This window comes from Ylistrum balloti, unplaced genomic scaffold (genome assembly GCF_031769215.1).
Source record: "Ylistrum balloti isolate Yb309-2 unplaced genomic scaffold, AGI_CSIRO_Ybal_v1 Utg370248, whole genome shotgun sequence".
NCBI classification, from domain to species: Eukaryota; Metazoa; Mollusca; class Bivalvia; order Pectinida; family Pectinidae; genus Ylistrum; species Ylistrum balloti.
In genome coordinates this window covers 1,344,167-1,365,566 of record NW_026782199.1, presented here as the reverse complement: position 1 = coordinate 1,365,566, position 21,400 = coordinate 1,344,167, and the positions used below count along the sequence as shown (strand labels likewise).

The 21,400-nt window shown below is 36.9% G+C and overlaps 1 protein-coding gene across 1 annotated transcript; it reads right to left on the bottom strand.

The window, feature by feature from the left end:
• Nucleotides 1-17,830: 17,830 nt before the first annotated feature.
• Nucleotides 17,831-20,412, bottom strand: LOC132552444 (uncharacterized). Its single transcript, XM_060216610.1, has 2 exons — nt 20,310-20,412; nt 17,831-18,648 (listed from the first exon to the last, which is right to left on the bottom strand). The coding sequence occupies exons 1-2, from the start codon at nt 20,410-20,412 to the stop codon at nt 17,831-17,833; spliced, it is 921 nt and encodes a 306-aa protein (XP_060072593.1).
• Nucleotides 20,413-21,400: the final 988 nt, after the last annotated feature.

Genomic DNA, 21,400 nt, shown 5'->3' with positions numbered 1-21,400 from the left:
TTTGATAAGAAAGCCAACTTTAAAAAAACAGGTCTTGTAATAAAAGAAAAAGAGAAATGTTTAAATTAACAAAAAAGAGGGGTTTTAACTTCAGAAATCCTTTTATATGATAATTCCATTTTGTCAGGTGATAGTGCCGTGATTAATGTTGTAAGAGCTTTGGAAAAAGGCAATTGACAAAATTGTGGATAACAGGATATTAGTGAAATAGGACTGAAATATGACACAACTGTAGATCTTGATTATCATGTTTAGCTGTTATTTACTTGTAAATAGAAGCGAGTTTAGGGGTGTCTTTTCTACTAAAATTCTGAAATTTTAAGTTAGGGATATTATCTTTGGTTATCAAGCACACTTCGTCAAGGATACATCTAATAACAGGTAATTGAGACTGGTGTAGACACTGGATTAAAGAATGCATTCATTTGTACTTCAAGGTGTTAATTACCACGGAACCATGCAGCTGATCGATTGAAACACTGTGAATCCTATTCAGTATTTTAGTCTCTCACAAAACCCACGTTTATCTTGTGTCTCACCAAAACATCCTCGATACTGCTGCCAATAGACGAAAATGATTGTACTCTTTGAGTAGATGTGATATAGACCCCCAGTCAGTATATATATATAAGTGGGGTATAATTTATAGAAGTTTGGTTTTATATTGGTTAGTGTCCTATTGACATATGTTGTTAAAGGATGCCAATTCATAGAGGCGAATAAAAAGGACATTTTTAAAGAATAACTTATCAATTGTCATAAGTTTTAGTATTTCCTTGCAGAACATTAACATCCGGTGATCGGCAGTAAATTGATTCTAACTTGTGTATGGTGATAGGGTGTGTTTTCTTATTGGTAAATTCAACCCGTATACTTAACATTATTTGTAATATCAGCAATTGATTCATAAACACATAGCATACCTTCTAATTTAAACTTTTAAGTTAAGTTGATATAAATTTAGTGACTTAATGAGGTAACGTGTAAATCTAACCCATCTTTCTCTCCTTATTGTTGTGTGTTACACTGTGAACAAGATGAAGATATGATGTAAAGTATCAAATGTTTTATCATCGACAAAAGGTGTTTAAGTATTACTTCGTTGTATTTGTTTCTAAAATAGGAAATTTACGAGTAAACGCCTCTGATTATAATCTATGCTATGAAACAACCCCAGAAGGTTAACGATCCATTTGTCCAGTTATTAAAGTAATTCTCGATTTATTTAAGCATGAAATAAACGGTTTTTCACAAATCATTTTAAATATAATTAACGATCATTAAACATTTACACCTGGACATTTTTGTCAAGCTGGAAATTGTTGCGATAATTGGAAGAGAGATGTTTGACTACGAATCAAATTTCCTGCTTTTGTGTATTAGGGCCATCATGATATCACTGCTCGTACGTTTTAAGTATCTTAGCCATTTAAGGACATATTTTACGTATTGTCTATTATTATTTTTAATCGTATTAACAAAGGGTATAATACTGAATGCATTAGTCACACCAGTTATCTAGATTTGGCACCGAACTGGTTCCCATACGTCCGCGGCCAAATGAGCCATTGTATTCCAGAATCTCGGTCTCGGCTGTAGGTGGAGTAATGCGTAGGCCGTGTTTGTAAGACTCTTGACAGAAAACCATTTACAGAAATACTTTGCAACATGCGTCCTATAATTTTATAACAAATACCCAGAATATCTGAACGCTACTTGTCGATTAAGTTATTAAATTCGGATACATGATGCACCGGTTACAAACGTATAGCTACAGTATGATAAATACCTTGAGGAATTTCTTCCTACCTATACTATACTGTAGTATTAAACCTATTTTAACAGAACTTTTATTTTACAAACACTGGATGTTTTATCACTCGGAATTAGTAAGTCTGAAAAATGTACCAATATATATGTGTATATATATATATATATGACAAAGTACAATTATAACAAATAGTTGAAATCTGACAACTGTATATACACTATTTAATATGATACCTCGTGATGAGATCTGGATGTGCAACGGGTTATATTGACTTTTGACCTGTACTAGTCTGGTATTCGCTATATATGGCACAAACACGTCAAGAAAATATATTTACAATGTTGCTTATTGCGTCAAAACAATCCGCTAATGAGATGTCTAAATGTCGTGGTGAAACAGCTCGACGTAATCGAAGTGAAAAACGATATAACACATAAAAGAATTACATAACTCACGGGTTGTATTTCATATCGGAGATCTGGATACTAATCTTATACATTTAAAACAAAATAAATACGGGACAGATACGATAGGAAATTACGTCTTTCATTCACCATAACATAATCAAAACCTGTTCAGGTTCTGTACGGTCCTAAGTACCGTATAATGGTTGTAGCTATAAATCAGGTTCAGTTACCATGGTAACAGGAAAATACATGTAAACAAAATATTGCTTTCTTCCGTTGTCTTCTTCGTGAAATCGTACAAATCCACAATCGATGGAAGTCTCATACTAAACCTTATCACGTGACACCATTGTAAGCTCTCTCACGCTCATTCTTGGCATCCATTCATTGATCAAAACTATTCGCCACTTTTGTGGCTAGTTGGGTCAATACATATCTGGTCAACAGCTTGTTAGAGTGGTCGAGCGTGTGAATTACAAACAATTTAGTCAATTATTATTATAGGATTGTGGTATTATGAAAATCCGATATTGTTTGACGAGTATAAGTTGTATGTAGTGCCAGCCTGTGTTCACAAAGATTATCCAAAATTAATTGGCATACTCAAAGTCATGCTGGATCCGAGCATGCTCCATGCTATTCCAGAACTATATATGCACTAATTGTAAATCAATTCTATTATCGTCAGTGCCTCATCCAGACCAGCGCATCTCAAGACAATCAATGACAGCTTATAACACTGATAAGTCACAATGTCTATTGGCGATATCGAACCAAAGAGTTCAAAAGAAACATTTGCGCAAACAAGGACGAATTTGTAAGGAACCGAAACGTATCTATTACTGTTTCCTTAATATTTCTTCGATATATTCTACAGAGAAGAAATATTCGACAGAATCGATCATCTTCCACTTCAAAGAAATACACTTTTTTTCTCAATCAGCAAGAATTAAAATAAAAAGTTAACTTAATTGCTCGACATCTTTTGTAAAATTACCTCTTATTGAATTAAGAAGACCAGCCTAGCTAATAATCTGCGCGTGCATGCGATGTTCATAAATTGATGTTGTTAATAATTCACTAGTTAGATGATGCAGACTTGTGACATCAATATAAGGAAGTATGAGATGTAAACATTTACAGTGGTGTAAATAACGAAGAACTCCCAACATTTACAGTGGTGTAAATAACGAAGAACTCCCAACATTTACAGTAGTGTAAATAATAAATAATTCCCATCATTTACAGTGTTGTAAATAATAAATAGCTCCCAACATTTACAGTGGTGTAAATAATAAATAACTCCCAACATTTACAGTGGTGTAAATAATAAATAACTCCCAACATTTACAGTGTTGTAAATAATAAATAACTCCCATCATTTACAGTGTTGTAAATAATAAATAACTCCCATCATTTACAGTGTTGTAAATAATAAATAACTCTCAACATTTACAGTAGTGTAAATAATAAATAATTCACATCATTTACAGTAGTGTAAATAATAAATAATTCCCGTCATTTACAGTGGTGTAAATAATAAATAACTCCCAACATTTACAGTAGTGTAAATAATAAATAATTCCCATAATTTACAGTGGTGTAAATAATAAATAACTCCCAACATTTATGGTAGTGTAAACGATAAATAACTCCCAACATTTACAGTGGTGTAAATAATAAATAACTCCAACATTTACAGTGGTGTAAACAATTAATAATTCCCATCATTTACAGTGTTGTAAATAATAAATAGCTCCCAACATTTATGGTAGTGTAAACGATAAATAATTCCCATCATTTACAGTGTTGTAAATAATAAATAACTCCCAACATTTATGGTAGTGTAAACGATAAATAACTCCCAACATTTACAGTGGTGTAAATAATAAAGAACACCCAACATTTACAGTGGTGTAAATAATAAATAACTCCCAACATTTACAGTAGTGTAAATAATAAATAGTTCCCAACATTTACAGTGGTGTAAATAATAAATAAATTTACCGTGATGTAAATAATAAATAAGTATCATTTGAACGTCATATACAGTATACAGGTGTGTAATAGTTTATCGTAATACATGTATTAAAGTATTGTTAATATTTTTTTGTTTTGAAAAATACGGCACCAAGCTTGAAAGTAGTTTATTTTCTGTTTACATTATTATGTTTTTGTGTCTATTCATACAAAACAGTTCGCGTTTTCTACAATCACTGTAAAGTCGAAGTAATTCTGATCAAGATAAACCTGTTATTGACAAATAATGTACAAACATCACAGTTAAGTATAGCATACTCAGCGGTATTAACAGTCCAGCGTAGTACCTACTAAAGCGTGTTCACACTGACACAAATATAACTCCCACTGAATGTTTCACATACCAAAAGCACGCTACCTGTAGATTAGTTATTGATTGGACAATGATCAGTAATCGATTATTTACCTATAGATCGAAGGCCATAACGTATTGATATGTGACCACATGCATTGTCTCTTATGTCGCCCGTCCTATTGTAAACCCAGTCTGCACACTGAACACTATAGAGAACCTGTCCGCCTCACATGGACATCATACTTGGTCTGAAATCAACTCTTATACAATATAGTATACCCTATTGTTATTTCAACAATTACTTTTGTCTCGTAATTAAATACAAATTACGGGCTTTCCAAAATGTCTGGAATTCCCATTGAAGCTGTTTTTAGACTGGTCGTCATCGGGAAGTAATTACGACTTGTCTAGCATTAGAACGGTGCTACCTGGTATAACTTGTACTAAGGTCGATACAGTACCCAACAATGACTAGCTACTACCGATGTCACCGTCCAACTCCACACCTTTATGTAGAAATGTTTAAACAGAATAGTGAACTGTCATATCTAACAAGAAATTTTACACATCCAATTAAAGTAAACATATACCCACAGAATTTCTTTATTGTGGTGTATTAGACCACGTGATTGTGTACTTGGTGGGTATGTTTAGTGTTTTCATCCTGTCGAACTGACAAACATCGTGGTCTATATTGTGTTTCTGTTGTACTGAGGTAATGCGTATTTGTTACAGATTCTCCATTATACTCTATTCTTTTCATTTTCTTTATTAACAAATTTCGGTCCACAAGGGACAGAAAAAACACATGGGGTAGAGTGGTAGAAAAGCCAGGCTGATGGACATAATTATTGAAATAACATTTTTTACAAGCACAAGAAAGCCACTTTGGGCAAAAACCAAATGACGCAAGTTGTAAGACGTGCGAACAGGAACATCAAGTCTCCAGAAAGGTTCGTCATTGTATCGCTTGTCATTACACTGTCAGTAACATAAAACAGTGTTAATCTTGGCATTAATTCCTTGACCATGTACCACTGGCTGAATGGTACGTCTTGTTATCTTTACTTATCTTGTCTACATATTACATCGTTACAACAATTAACAAACTTTTGTTATAAACGAGGTGAAAAGTCACAATGTCGTTACGTAAGTAAGAGGTTTACTAGCACGGACTATTTACATACATTACCACATAATGTAGTGTCAATTTCATCTTCATTTAAATAGATACCCATTCACTGACACACCTTTATAGGGTAACCTGGTCAGGTGACCTACTTAGCTGGTTCACAGGTATGTTAAAGTATTGTACCCTAGAGGAAGTAACTTAATGTTAGTATGGACAAAAGACACTTATCCGCTTAAACAATAAAATTCAAACTTGATGTTTAAAGCCAAAGTGAGTGTATTGTAATATCACAACAGGGTTGTGGAGGGGGAAGGAGACGGGAGGGGGGCGTGAGTGACGAGCAGGTCATCATTTGATCGGCCAATAGCTTAATTATACAACATCAATGACTAACAACTAGTTGTCAAGTAATGTATTCCACTGTTACGGCCGTAACACAGCCATTACCAAGCGGGCATTTACCTTGATCTGTGTATAACCCTATATATGTATTACAGGAAAGACAGGGAGGGTCAATCTACATTTAATACCAGTTAATTTGCAATTTCTGATTTTGTTTGTATATAATTATGTGTCATAATAGTTATTTTTGTCGTCAACTGCTTACATTAACCCTCCAGTCCATAACAATACACGAGAACCTTATGTCTTACTGTGATGTTTCAATCCACATTTTAGCACGAGGCAATTCAAATTACAAGCACATGTTTTATCAATTTAACCGTGGAGAAGGTCTCACTTGTGAAAAATAAGAAACTGCTAAACCTATGGTGATTATCAATAGATGTATCGGTTGCATTACGCCAAAACGTTAATCAATATAAAAAAATGTCGATCAATACAGGTTATAGATCCCAATTCAGCATCACCTCAACATCACTAACCTATCTGCAATTAAGATTAAAACACTTCATTATTTTTTTTTTTATATTTCCATCTCGTAGGATCACTTCATGATAAATAACTGGCATTACTTCGATTCTGAGTGACATTACGCCCAGTTTTAAACATTTCCGTTTGGTAGAGGTTCAGAAAAATCTATTTGGTGTATCAAATTTTTGCCGATCAAAATACAGAACATATTCATTACAACCTCTCCATCCAATATTGTAGCTAGAGAAATTATGCAGCCATGCCGAAACATAACATCTCCTGTTACCAAAATGTTCTTCTGCATTTCAAAGTAAGTAATATTATATCTACAGATAAGACCTGTTACCGTATAATGATCTGAAGTAAGTACAAACCACAGTAACGATATTATCTACTTCAGGACAACGTTCTCTTTGTCCCCCCCAAACATCACATCTGTTCAAGGGTTCCAATTTCAACTAGCAATAATGTAACAACCGTCCCTGCAGTGAATGGTTTACCTGGTGGTAACATTGCTGTATCACTACCAGGATATTCCTCTACTTTGCAAAAGTTAAATAAACTTATTCCGCCTTTCAAATGTTTGCAGTTTTTACATTGTGTTTTCTGAGCATTCCTGTAGTCAGGTCAAATGTTTGCAGTTTTTACATTGTGTTTTCTGAGCATTCCTGTAGTCAGGTCAAATGTTTGCAGTTTTTACATTGTGTTTTCTGAGCATTCCTGTAGTCAGGTCAAATGTTTGCAGTTTTTACATTGTGTTTTCTGAGCATTCCTGTAGTCAGGTCAAATGTTTGCAGTTTTTACATTGTGTTTTCTGAGCATTCCTGTAGTCAGGTCAAATGTTTGCAGTTTTTACATTGTGTTTTCTGAGCATTCCTGTAGTCAGGTCAAATGTTTGCAGTTTTTACATTGTGTTTTCTGAGCATTCCTGTAGTCAGGTCAAATGTTTGCAGTTTTTACATTGTGTTTTCTGAGCATTCCTGTAGTCAGGTCAAATGTTTGCAGTTTTTTCATTGTGTTTTCTGAGCATTCCTGTAGTCAGGTCAAATGTTTGCAGTTTTTTCATTGTGTTTTCTGAGCATTCCTGTAGTCAGGTCAAATGTTTGCAGTTTTTTCATTGTGTTTTCTGAGCATTCCTGTAGTCAGGTCAAATGTTTGCAGTTTTTACATTGTGTTTTCTGAGCATTCCTGTAGTCAGGTCAAATGTTTGCAGTTTTTTCATTGTGTTTTCTGAGCATTCCTGTAGTCAGGTCAAATGTTTGCAGTTTTTTCATTGTGTTTTCTGAGCATTCCTGTAGTCAGGTCAAATGTTTGCAGTTTTTTCATTGTGTTTTCTGAGCATTCCTGTAGTCAGGTCAAATGTTTGCAGTTTTTACATTGTGTTTTCTGAGCATTCCTGTAGTCAGGTCAAATGTTTGCAGTTTTTACATTGTGTTTTCTGAGCATTCCTGTAGTCAGGTCAAATGTTTGCAGTTTTTACATTGTGTTTTCTGAGCATTCCTGTAGTCAGGTCAAATGTTTGCAGTTTTTTCATTGTGTTTTCTGAGCATTCCTGTAGTCAGGTCAAATGTTTGCAGTTTTTACATTGTGTTTTCTGAGCATTCCTGTAGTCAGGTCAAATGTTTGCAGTTTTTACATTGTGTTTTCTGAGCATTCCTGTAGTCAGGTCAAATGTTTGCAATTTTTTCATTGTGTTTTCTGAGCATTCCTGTAGTCAGGTCAAATGTTTGCAGTTTTTACATTGTGTTTTCTGAGCATTCCTGTAGTCAGGTCAAATGTTTGCAGTTTTTACATTGTGTTTTCTGAGCATTCCTGTAGTCAGGTCAAATGTTTGCAGTTTTTACATTGTGTTTTCTGAGCATTCCTGTAGTCAGGTCAAATGTTTGCAGTTTTTTCATTGTGTTTTCTGAGCATTCCTGTAGTCAGGTCAAATGTTTGCAGTTTTTTCATTGTGTTTTCTGAGCATTCCTGTAGTCAGGTCAAATGTTTGCAGTTTTTACATTGTGTTTTCTGAGCATTCCTGTAGTCAGGTCAAATGTTTGCAGTTTTTACATTGTGTTTTCTGAGCATTCCTGTAGTCAGGTCAAATGTTTGCAGTTTTTACATTGTGTTTTCTGAGCATTCCTGTAGTCAGGTCAAATGTTTGCAGTTTTTTCATTGTGTTTTCTGAGCATTCCTGTAGTCAGGTCAAATGTTTGCAGTTTTTACATTGTGTTTTCTGAGCATTCCTGTAGTCAGGTCAAATGTTTGCAGTTTTTACATTGTGTTTTCTGAGCATTCCTGTAGTCAGGTCAAATGTTTGCAGTTTTTTCATTGTGTTTTCTGAGCATTCCTGTAGTCAGGTCAAATGTTTGCAGTTTTTACATTGTGTTTTCTGAGCATTCCTGTAGTCAGGTCAAATGTTTGCAGTTTTTACATTGTGTTTTCTGAGCATTCCTGTAGTCAGGTCAAATGTTTGCAGTTTTTACATTGTGTTTTCTGAGCATTCCTGTAGTCAGGTCAAATGTAACGCGTGTAATGTCACTCAGAAACGAAGTAATGGCATAGTTATTTATCATGAAGTGATTCTACGGGATGGAAAGATGAAAAAAAACAAAGAATAGTGAAGTGTAAAGAGAGGCAACAGTCTAACTCAACATAGATTCATTCAACGCCAAATATGAAAATTAAAAAGAAATATGCACGCAAAGATCACAGAAAAAGACCAGGAGAACTAGGTACAGTGTTAAGCATCTTGGGCTTCATAGACAACGGTCATGTCGATCAATGTCGATTACAAGTATACAGGGACATGGAACTACAGAGGTATACAAGGACATGGAACTATAGAGGTATACAAGGACATGGAACTATAGAGGTATACAAGGACATGGAACTATAGAGGTATACAAGGACATGGAACTATAGAGGTATACAAGGACGTGGAACTATAGAGGTGTACAATGACATGAAATTATAGAGGTATACAATGACATGAAATTATAGAGGTATACAAGGACATGGAACTATAGAGGTATACAAGAACATGGAACTATTGAGGTATACAAGGACATGGAACTATAGAGGTACACAGGGACATGGAACTATAGAGGTGTACAATGACATGAAATTATAGAGGTATACAATGACATGAAATTATAGAGGTATACAAGGACATGGAACTATAGAGGTATACAAGAACATGGAACTATTGAGGTATACAAGGACGTGGAACTATAGAGGTATACAAGGACATGGAACTATAGAGGTATACAAGGACATGGAACTATAGAGGTATACAAAGACATGGAACTATAGAGGTATACAAGGACGTGGAACTATAGAGGTATACAAGGACATGGAACTATAGAGGTATACAAGGACATGGAACTATTGAGGTATACAAGGACGTGGAACTATAGAGGTATACAAGGACGTGGAACTATAGAGGTATACAAAGACATGGAACTATAGAGGTATACAAGGACGTGGAACTATAGAGGTATACAAGGACATGGAACTATAGAGGTATACAAGGACATGGAACTATTGAGGTATACAAGGACGTGGAACTATAGAGGTATACAATGACATGGAACTATAGAGGTATACAAGGACATGGAACTATAGAGGTATACAAAGACATGGAACTATAGAGGTATACAAGGACATGAAACTATAGAGGAACACTGAGACAAGGAACTATAGAGGTATACAGGGACACGGAACTATAGAGGTATACAAGGACATGGAACTATAGAGGTATACAAAGACAAGGAACTATAGAGGTATACAAGGACATGGAACTATAGAGGTATACAGGGACATGTAACTATAGAGGTATACAAGGACATGGAACTATAGAGGTATACAGGGACATGTAACTATAGAGGTATACAAGGACATGTAACTATAGAGGTATACAAGGACATGTAACTATAGAGGTATACAAGGACATGTAACTATAGAGGTATACAGGGACATGTAACTATAGAGGTATACAGGGACATGTAACTATAGAGGTATACAGGGACATGGAACTATAGAGGTATACAGGGACATGTAACTATAGAGGTATACAGGGACATGTAACTATAGAGGTATACAAGGACATGTAACTATAGAGGTATACAGGGACATGTAACTATAGAGGTATACAGGGACATGTAACTATAGAGGTATACAAGGATATGTTACGACAAATAATTTTCATATACATCTGTTTATACCATAGTAGATCTCAACGCTGTCATGTGCAACAGAACAAAGCGCGCGACATTGACTTAAATAACGAGGGGATGTGCGGTTATACCTGTCAGAAAGACCGAAGTTAAAAACATCAACGCTGAAAACGTGTAGTGAAAATTTCAGTATTTTAGACTGACATTCATTGTCTAATGGAGACACAAGACTGTAAGTCAAACTATGGAAGATAATAAGCCAATAACACATACAAATGTCGTGCCGTGAAACATTCAATGCAGGACTTGTTTTACGTTTGCAACATTGGGTTGGTGGGTATTGGTTCGAATTTGATGTGCTAATGATGAGAATCGGAAAATTAGAAATAGTTCAATAGCTTAACTGCCAACCAAAAAGTTGATAACGTATGATTGTAAATTTATTATTATTATTATTATCATCATTAATGTCATTAAATTCCAATCAGAAAACACGATTGGCCATCGTTATAATTTCATTCAGATAGGTTTTTGTGTGAACTATAACCCAGGGTTTTTTGTGTGAACTATGACCCAGGGTTTTTTGTATGAACTATGACCCAGGGTTTTTTGTATGAACTATGACCCAGGGTTTTTTGTATGAACTATGATCCAGGAATCGTCAGATTGTCCAATACATTTACTTTGTTTGGAAATTTGTTAACATGAATAAAACGTTATGTAAGTACACTTGTACCTGTTTTAGAGAGCGCGTGACGGCTGCTGACCCTACCCTACCAGGTACGTTATAGGTATCGGATTCTGATGATAGCCTATGTCGTGTGTCCGTAGTATTTAATACCGACATGGACACTAAGGGGCGAGGCTGATAACATCGGAAGGGTGATCGGATCTGCCACCAGGTAGATATACTCCACAAAGCGGGGTGGAGTCCTCCATTGTCCGTGACAAGGTTCAGCAATATACAAGTTAATGTGATATATCTGTGTCAGGTCTATACACATTTCATTACACGATGACAATTAGTTTTATATATTGGTCCAAAGTATTGTGTGAAATAAATAATAATACGTTTACATCAAAAACCATATCCCGATATGATTAGAATCGTTTTGTAAAAATAGGTGAGTTTAAACAATGTAACAATGACCAATCGATCTAATCAGTAAATATTTTGATACATGCATTTATTTGATTCAGAAATGATGAAATCTGAGGCGATGTCTGCCTGAAGTGAGGATTACAATAACATCTGGTTTTAATGGACCAGACAGTGATTTGATGATTTAGCATGATTCGGTTATTTTGATGCCTTGTGTTTTATTTGCAATCACAACAACGACACATGTAACCTAACTCAGATACTATAAAGCTGTTTCATTTTTGAAAAAAAAACAAATGCATGTACAAATTCGCCGACATAACTAATGCAGTCAGTTTTAGTATAAAGAATGTACATGTGTTTGTGGTAAAGAATGTACATGTGTTTGTGGTAAAGAATGCACACGTGTTAGTGGTAAAGAATGTACACGTGTTTGTGGTAACGGATGTACACGTGTTAGTGGTAAAGAATGTACACGTGTTTGTGGTAAAGAATGTACACGTGTTTGTGGTAAAGAATGCACACGTGTTTGTGGTAAAGAATGTACACGTGTTTGTGATATATATATAATTTTCAGTAACCATGTCTCCGTCCACCTCTCTTTTTCGCTACCCTTCTCTATATTAATGTGTACATGTAGACTTTGTTGCTCCATATGGACCTAAATATGTTCCTGAAAATACATGTATTATATCGTGTCGTATCGCATCGCATCGTACCGTATCTTATCGTATTATATTGTTATAATTAGATTCTTTTTCCCTTGTTAACATATGTGTAAGAAAAAACAATAAATGATATTGATGAAAAACGACAAAGCAGAATAAATGACATTTTCGCCTCGATATATTTAACACTTCGTGATAAATAAACTCTTAAATTTTGCGTTATACTTAAAAGGAAGACAACAATAAGGAAATAGTACAAACTAGTAACAAGTATCCTGCTTAGTTAATATTTTCTAGAAAGAACGCGTTTTTGACTAGAATGAAGTACCGCAATGTAGTCAGTAATGATCTGAGCATATCGGTAACCTACAGTCTCAAGGTAGTGAAATTACTGTCCGTGTAGGGAAGTCTGTCGTACCGCTGCTATTGTGTATGTGATAAGAAATATATTTTGTATAAAAAGGTGAATATTATATTGTTGTTGTAAAATATTATGTAATAAATTTAGAATCCACGACTTAGTAAGGATATGATGCTGTTACAATTTAAGATAATCTTACTGAAATCCCTTTAGTATGTGTTTGTTAATGTTCCAAAACAACAGACAATAGACATTGTTATAACCTCCACCCACTACCTGACACTTGTAAAGTGTACAACAACAGATGATAACAATGGGGACAGCTATCTGGGTGAGGACGTGGGAGACGATATGAAACCATTCACTAGGTCTCGATGACCAGTTGTAAACTTGTGTATCTATATATATATATGGCTAATTCAAACAAGTATGTCGATTATCAAACAGCCATAAGCTGTAATCTACAAATCATAGCAAATTGCCAATAAGACTTCACAAAATTTATTCACGATAAGCTGACCAGGCGCAAGTGAGGTTAGAACCGTGACAGTTAGTACTTTGTCATTGTAGGAAGCAGGTTTAGACAAGACTGTTAAGTCTAACCATCGCATTCATAGTTCTACAGTCTTTTTCCCGGGTTTTTGTTTTCAAACCATTTATTCACACACATTCATACACATGCTTACGATCTTAATTAGCATTTAATTCTAACAAAAAAGTATCAATTATCCTTAAACTACATACCTTAAACAAAGGTTGTAGTGTATAAAGCTGACGTAACTTTATCAGAGATAAATAACTGTGTATTGATAGTAAACAATAAATGTATATGTTGTTGTTCTGTTGTAAGTCTACCATTAAGGTGTGCCTTCGTTCAACTACCATTAATACGTATTACACTGAAAAATAACAAGCGACAATAATCTCAAGTCTATATTATACACTATCCTCAAAACCACTGCTGAACCGCTCTGGTAAGGATTTCCGCCGATCATGTTAAGTTAGAACAGTGTTTTCAATAGTAAATATTACTACTATTTAGAAAATCTGTGTGAAAAGAATCAATTAAAACATGCCCTCTAGGGTGACTTTAAGATTAATCAAATAACCTCAATCAACCACGGTAATCACTAAAAGGCGATTTAAAAGAACTTCCGTTAAGTAATAAAGTCAAACTTTTCTCCAGACAAACTAACTATAGGGTGAACCCGTATGTTAATATTACTCTGTTTGATGACGAATATTTTGGAAATGTCACAAACCAATCGAGTTTACCTCAGGTTAGCTGTTTAATGTTACGCAGTAAAATGGAACGTTTCTTGTTTAAACAGATCTAGCTGATTCTGTTTCGTTTGTGTCTGCCTTATGAAGTATACTGCCCTCAGCCATGCTTCAACTCTACTTCTAACATCACACTTATCGACTAAGTGAGGCCCATTAGCAGTGATGGTATTTTATAAACCCTGGGTAGAGTTATACCAGACGTGTAAATGGGTATTAGACACTTTGTCCGCTGTAGGTTAGGGAGAAACTTGTCCTGACAAATTACTGTTCTATATTAAAATATGAATGAAAAGCAAAGCCTAAATATGAGAGAGAAAACGATTGTGTTCTGTGTTCAACAAATTATTGAAACTTTGGATTTTTTAAGAGTGTTGTATTTGTTGTAAATAATGATGATAAATAAGCCTTTAATTATCTTCCATCAACATCCACGTTCAGTAACGATATATTCCAAAATACACGTCATATACCGACACACAGATCTCATACACATCCCGACCGACATACAGCTCATATACCGACATACAGCTCATATACCGACATACAGCTCATATACTGACATACAGGTCACATACTGACCTACAGGTCATATACCGACATACAGGTCATATACCGACATACAGGTCACATACTGACATACAGGTCACATACTGACATACAGGTCATATACCGACATACAGGTCACATACTGACATACAGGTCATATACCGACATACAACTCATATACCGACATACAGGTCATATACCGACATACAGCTCATATACTGACATACAGGTCACATACTGACCTACAGGTCATATACCGACATACAGGTCATATACTGACATACAGCTCATATACCGACATACAGGTCACATACTGACATACAGGTCACATACTGACCTACAGGTCATATACCGACATACAGGTCATATACCGACATACAGGTCACACACTGACATACAGGTCACATACTGACATACAGGTCATATACCGACATACAGGTCACATACTGACATACAGGTCACATACTGACCTACAGGTCATATACCGACATACAGCTCACATACTGACATACAGGTCATATACCGACATACAGGTCACATACTGACATACAGGTCATATACCGACAGACAGGTCACATACTGACATACAGGTCATATACCGACATACAGGTCACATACTGACATACAGGTCATATACCGACATACAGCTCATATACTGATATACAGGTCATATACTTATATACAGGTCACATACTGACATACAGCTCATATACCGACATACAGCTCATATACTGATATACAGGTCACATACTGACATACAGCTCATATACCGACATACAGCTCACATACTGACATACAGGTCACATACTGACATACAGCTCATATACTGATATGCAGGTCACATACTGACATACAGGTCATATACCGACATACAGCTCATATACCGACATACAGCTCACATACTGACATACAGGTCACATACTGACATACAGCTCATATACTGATATACAGGTCACATACTGACATACAGGTCATATACTGACATACAGCTCATATACCGACATACAGCTCACATACTGACATACAAGTCATATACTGACATACAGGTCATATACCGACATACAACTCATATACCGACATACAGGTCATATACCGACATACAGCTCATATACTGACATACAGGTAATATACCGACATACAGGTCACATACTGACATACAGGTCACATATTGACATACACGTCATATGCTGCCATACAGGTAACATACCAAAATACAGGTCACATTCTGCCATACAGGTAACAAACCAAAATACAGGTCACCTACTGCCATACAGGTAACATACCAAATTACAGGTCACATGCTGTCATACAGGTAACATACCAAAATACAGGTCATATTCTGTCATACAGGTAACATACCAAATTACAGGTCACATGCTGTCAAACAGGTAACATACCAAAATACAGGTCAAATACTGTCATACAGGTCACATACTGACATACAGGTCACATACTGACATACAGGTCACATACCGACATACAGGTCATATACCGACATACAGGTCATATACCGACATACAGGTCATATACCGACATACAGGTCATATACCGACATACAACTCGTATACCGACATACAGGTCATATACCGACATACAGCTCATATACTGACATACAGGTAATATACCGACATACAGGTCACATACTGACAAACAGGTCACATACTGACATACAGGTCAGATATTGGCATACATGTCATATGCTGCCATACAGGTAACATACCAAAATACAGGTCACATTCTGCCATACAGGTAACAAACCAAAATACACGTCACATACTGTCATACAGGTAACATACCAGAATACAGGTCACATTCTGTCATACAGGTAACATACCAAATTACAGGTCACATGCTGTCAAACAGGTAACATACCAAAATACAGGTCACATACTGTCATACAGGTAAGTTACCAAAACAAAGTCACATATCAACACACATTTCACACATTGATACAAAGGTCACATGACGGGTTACAAACACCACTCATGCGTGTCGTACATCAACATTTTCTAGGAAAACATCACTGAAATATTGCTTTAGTGCGACAGTGTTCCTAACATACATGTATAGATATAGCGTACCTATCACAAGCCTCATCGTACAAGGTATATGACCGTATTATTATGGATACATAGGGTTGATATCACTGTGTCAGACCCAAGCATCACGACAGCATTAAAACTGCATGCAAAATAGCGACGACATGCAGAAAAGATTTCATTGCTAATAAACATCAAAGGGTGCACAGGCCATTTAAAGTGTTAACACCAACAGACGACAACAAGGCATTGAGAACAAAGATTAGTTAGAATAATGTGATCCCGAAGTAACACATACATGAAGGATGTGTTTGCTTAGACATGTTTAAGCCTGTTTAACGAAGTTCCCTTGTTGATGCCATTCTGACAGACAATTTGATATAACTTCATACATGTTTAAGTGTGAGCAGGTTATCTTTGTCACCATCCTTAGTTTTGTTGGTACTGACTTCTATATATACCGAGTCATGTATCTGTCTAAATTAATTATAATTCCATTATAAAAGTAGCGTTAAAAATATAAATTGCCGTCAACCTAGTTGAGCATGCGTCTGCCCGACATTGTGGCGTCCAGGAAGATACAGTGTGCTTGTAGACATGTGTTATTGTCTGTAATTGTAATCCTTGTCGTGATTATATACCAGAGACACTAAACCGTAATGTTTGATGGTTTGTTTTCCGTAGGGAGTCACGTAACCTCGTCTCATAGATGTCGTATTAAATATGTATGATTTGTTGCTGGGAGAGCGTCAGACCCTGTAGCCCTGTATAAACAGTCTACAGACGAAGGCGGCGCGTTAATGATCTTTATCAATACCGAATGAAAGCAAGTATTTGAATTATCACATTTAGATCAGCAAGGGACTTTCCAATACCTAAGAATAATGTCCAGTCAGACAGGGCCTCCGGACTGACCACTTCGGACAATACGAGGCGTAACGTTACGTAGGATGGAGAATTTGACCATAATAAACGATATCTACATTCATTACTTAATTATTAATTGTACATGAGATATGATAATTATTACATATCAACAATACAGTTACCTGTACATTATATGTGATAACAATCTTACTACATTCCTTACTCTTTGTAGTATTGTAATACACTAACAATATGTCCATGTTCATTCGCATTATATAAGGCAACTTATGTAGTACTCATGCGGATTGGCACCCCTGTAGTCTTGGTTGTTTGCGGTGCCCTTGCAGACTCGCGGCCGCTTGTGGCGGTGCCCTTGCAGACTCGCGGCCGCTTGTGGCGCCCTTCCAGACTCGCGATCGCCTGTGGCGCCCTTCCAGACTCGCGATCGCCTGTGGTGCCCTTGCAGACACGCGGCCGCTTGTGGCGCCCTTCCAGACTCGCGATCGCCTGTGGTGCCCTTTCAGACTCGCGGCCGCTTGTGGTGCCCTTGCAGACTCGCGATCGCCTGTGGTGCCCTTGCAGACTCGCGGCTGCTTGTGGTGCCCTTGCAGACTCGCGATCGCCTGTAGTGCCCTTGCAGACTTGCGATCGCCTGTGGTACCCTTGCAGACTCGTGATCGCTTGTGGTGCCCTTGCAGACTCGCGATCGCCTGTAGTGCCCTTGCAGACTCGCGATCGCCTGTAGTGCCCTTGCAGACTCGTGATCGCTTGTGGTGCCCTTGCAGACCCGCGATCGCTTGTGGTGCCCTTGCAGACTCGCGGTCGCCTGTGGTGCCCTTGCAGACTTGCGATCGCCTGTGGTACCCTTGCAGACTCGTGATCGCTTGTGGTGCCCTTGCAGACTCGCGATCGCCTGTAGTGCCCTTGCAGACTCGCGATCGCCTGTAGTGCCCTTGCAGACTCGTGATCGCTTGTGGTGCCCTTGTAGACCCGCGATCGCTTGTGGTGCCCTTGCAGACTCGCGGTCGCCTGTGGTGCCCTTGCAGACACGAGGCCGCTTAAGCGATCCTTACAGGCCGATACCTTTTCAATCTTGCTACTGTCTGTAGAATCAATTATAGGATCTTGCACTTTTTTACATTTGTAAAAATCTTCAATCTCTAGAGACAGTCCATCAGTTCTTGCATTCTCGTGACTGTTGATAGGACGTTGTGGTCACACTTGTTTTACTGGGACCCTTACAGTATTAAGACCACATGTTGTGCCTTGGCAGTTTCGCACGCGGTTGTAGGACCCTGACATGCTCTAGACAGGTTATGTGTCCAGGCACGTAATGAACCATAGTGTATGCATTCAAAGATTTTACTGTACTGTACATATATCAGAATATTGCGCGGTTCTCTGTTGAACCCGTTTGGTATCCAAAACACCATACGACAAAGCGAGAGTAATTTATCACACCAAAACACTTTATCTTTACAGTCCTAACATCGAACCGTTCAGAATACCGACGAATGGTCGTTTTAACCGTAACAAACAATACGTGCTGGTCACAAATGGACATCAACGATCTCGGTATCGAAGTTTTGAGTATATCGACAAATCCGAGAGCACTTTTAGATAGAAACACGCCTGGAAACAAATTACAAAATCAATTTTAGCTGTTTGGCAAAATAAACGAAGTGTTCATTGCTTTTATGAGTTGTTTTACAGCTGCTATTGTAAATGAGAAAACTCTCTTATATCACCACTGGCGGTCGATGATAAATTTGTATACATATATTATTTCAAACCCCTCTTTAACTTTACCTATAAGTAAATGGCGGTCCGGAGAACACGTGATTTGAACAGGAAGAACAGTGTCACCTTCCCGAGACAACAATGATTTGTAACATATTAACCAAATCATGTATCACTTCGGGCTCCAACAGGATTAAAAAACAACAATAACACGGAAAACACGATATGGAAACCATCTTGGTCGTATCTCAGATCCAGATTCTAGATATAAAGACGTTCGTTGACGATATACCCCTTCCCCCCGGGCCGTTATAACATCACGCGAGCCACTGATCGATCTTTGTGGAGGTGTGAGGTCAGACTGTCACAAAGTTTTACGACCAAATCTCTCCCCTCTGGCGATTTGCACTTAGAACGTGGGACATCTTCCTTTTAAGTTAAAAAACGAATTGCTTAATTTCTGTAAAATTGTATATGCGATGTATCAACTGTTTTAAAATAACGTTTTGAAAATCTAACTTGTATGTTGTATCATGATATATTTTCTTTTTCACTCACTATGTAATGTCTTTACATATATTTTTATAGAGCTTCCATCTCAAATTATATCAATAGTCAGTAAAACCCTTCACAGACTCCAACTACACATCAAAACTAATATAATTCTTCACTCGTAGGTCATAGCTTGCATAGCCTGTCATAATTCATCCAAGTTCAATAGGTCATGGGCCACAGGTCATGGTCATAGGTCAGAAATAACTGATATAGGTCGAAACTCATAGATCATAACTCATGAAAGTTCAAAATTACAAGTCATATCACATAAACATTGAAGGTCCGAACACACAAAGGTCAGTACGTGTGTAGATTTGAGTCAGTACAGGGGCTGGAGATACTACAGGTCGTATCACAAAGGTCAGAACTCATGTAGATTTGAGTCAATAAAGAAGCTCGAGCTACTACAGGTCGGATCACAAAGGTCAAAACGCGTGTAGATTTGAGTTAATACAGAGGTTCGAGCTACCACAGGTCGGATCACAAAGGTCAGAACTCATGCAGGCTTGAGCAGATATAGGTCCTAACAGATCACCATGACATGGTTCAGTAGAACAATGTTGAACAGTCATGCTAATTCGATAATAAAGTAGGTCAGTGTAGGACACCAGATCACGTGGTAAAGGCCAGACTGTACAAACGACAGTTATAAAGAACTAATTAGTAAATTCTAATCATCAATTAGTAGATGTCCCGTACTTACGGATTAATACTACGCAAGCTAAAACATGTTTACGCTTTAAGTCGCTGTGTTTTGTTTGTTTTATGAGAAAAACAGAAAAGGCATCAACTGACATTTACAGGGAGAAAAGCAAAGTTTGTTTTCAATGCGCTGAGTAACATTAGATACGTATATAACACGTGTTATCTATGTATGTGGTAACAGATTTTCTAATTTATCGTAGCATGTATCAATATTATGTATCTGTATGGTTCTATAGTGTCTATGATTACGATTTCTCAGTGTGTCGTCATATCACTTGTCTTTATTTAATAAAATTCAATGATAGTTTTTCTTGTATATGGCCCTTTATACTCTTCACCAGACTCGGGTGATATTTTTAGACATGAAGACGACAATGTTTTGATTTATGATAAGATATACACATCAAATTACACAATGGGGTGGGCCACAAACAATAAGCAAAATAAAAAAACTCGTTATATTATGGTATTAGACTGAAATATTACAACGATCGACAAACCACATCGTAACTTCAACCATTTGTAAGAGCTTAATTCTTCAGGAAAAACCGCGTGGCGCAAACTATTATTGTCATATGTGCCCTAATTTGTCCAATTACCTGACTCAATGTAAGGAATAAAATACACCCCACACGTTTTCAAACATTTACAGAGGCGTTACAATACACAATGACTCATATACGTAAGTTTACACGATACGGTTGAGGGAACCAATGTCGGCTCACTATAAAAGCCTTAAAGCCAAAGTCCCGTTCTTAGTTCTATTACCACACGCTGTCTGACACAAACCCGTCCAACAGGTATGCAAATATCTGGGCAGTACACCGACACGTAAACACACTGACTGACAGCGCC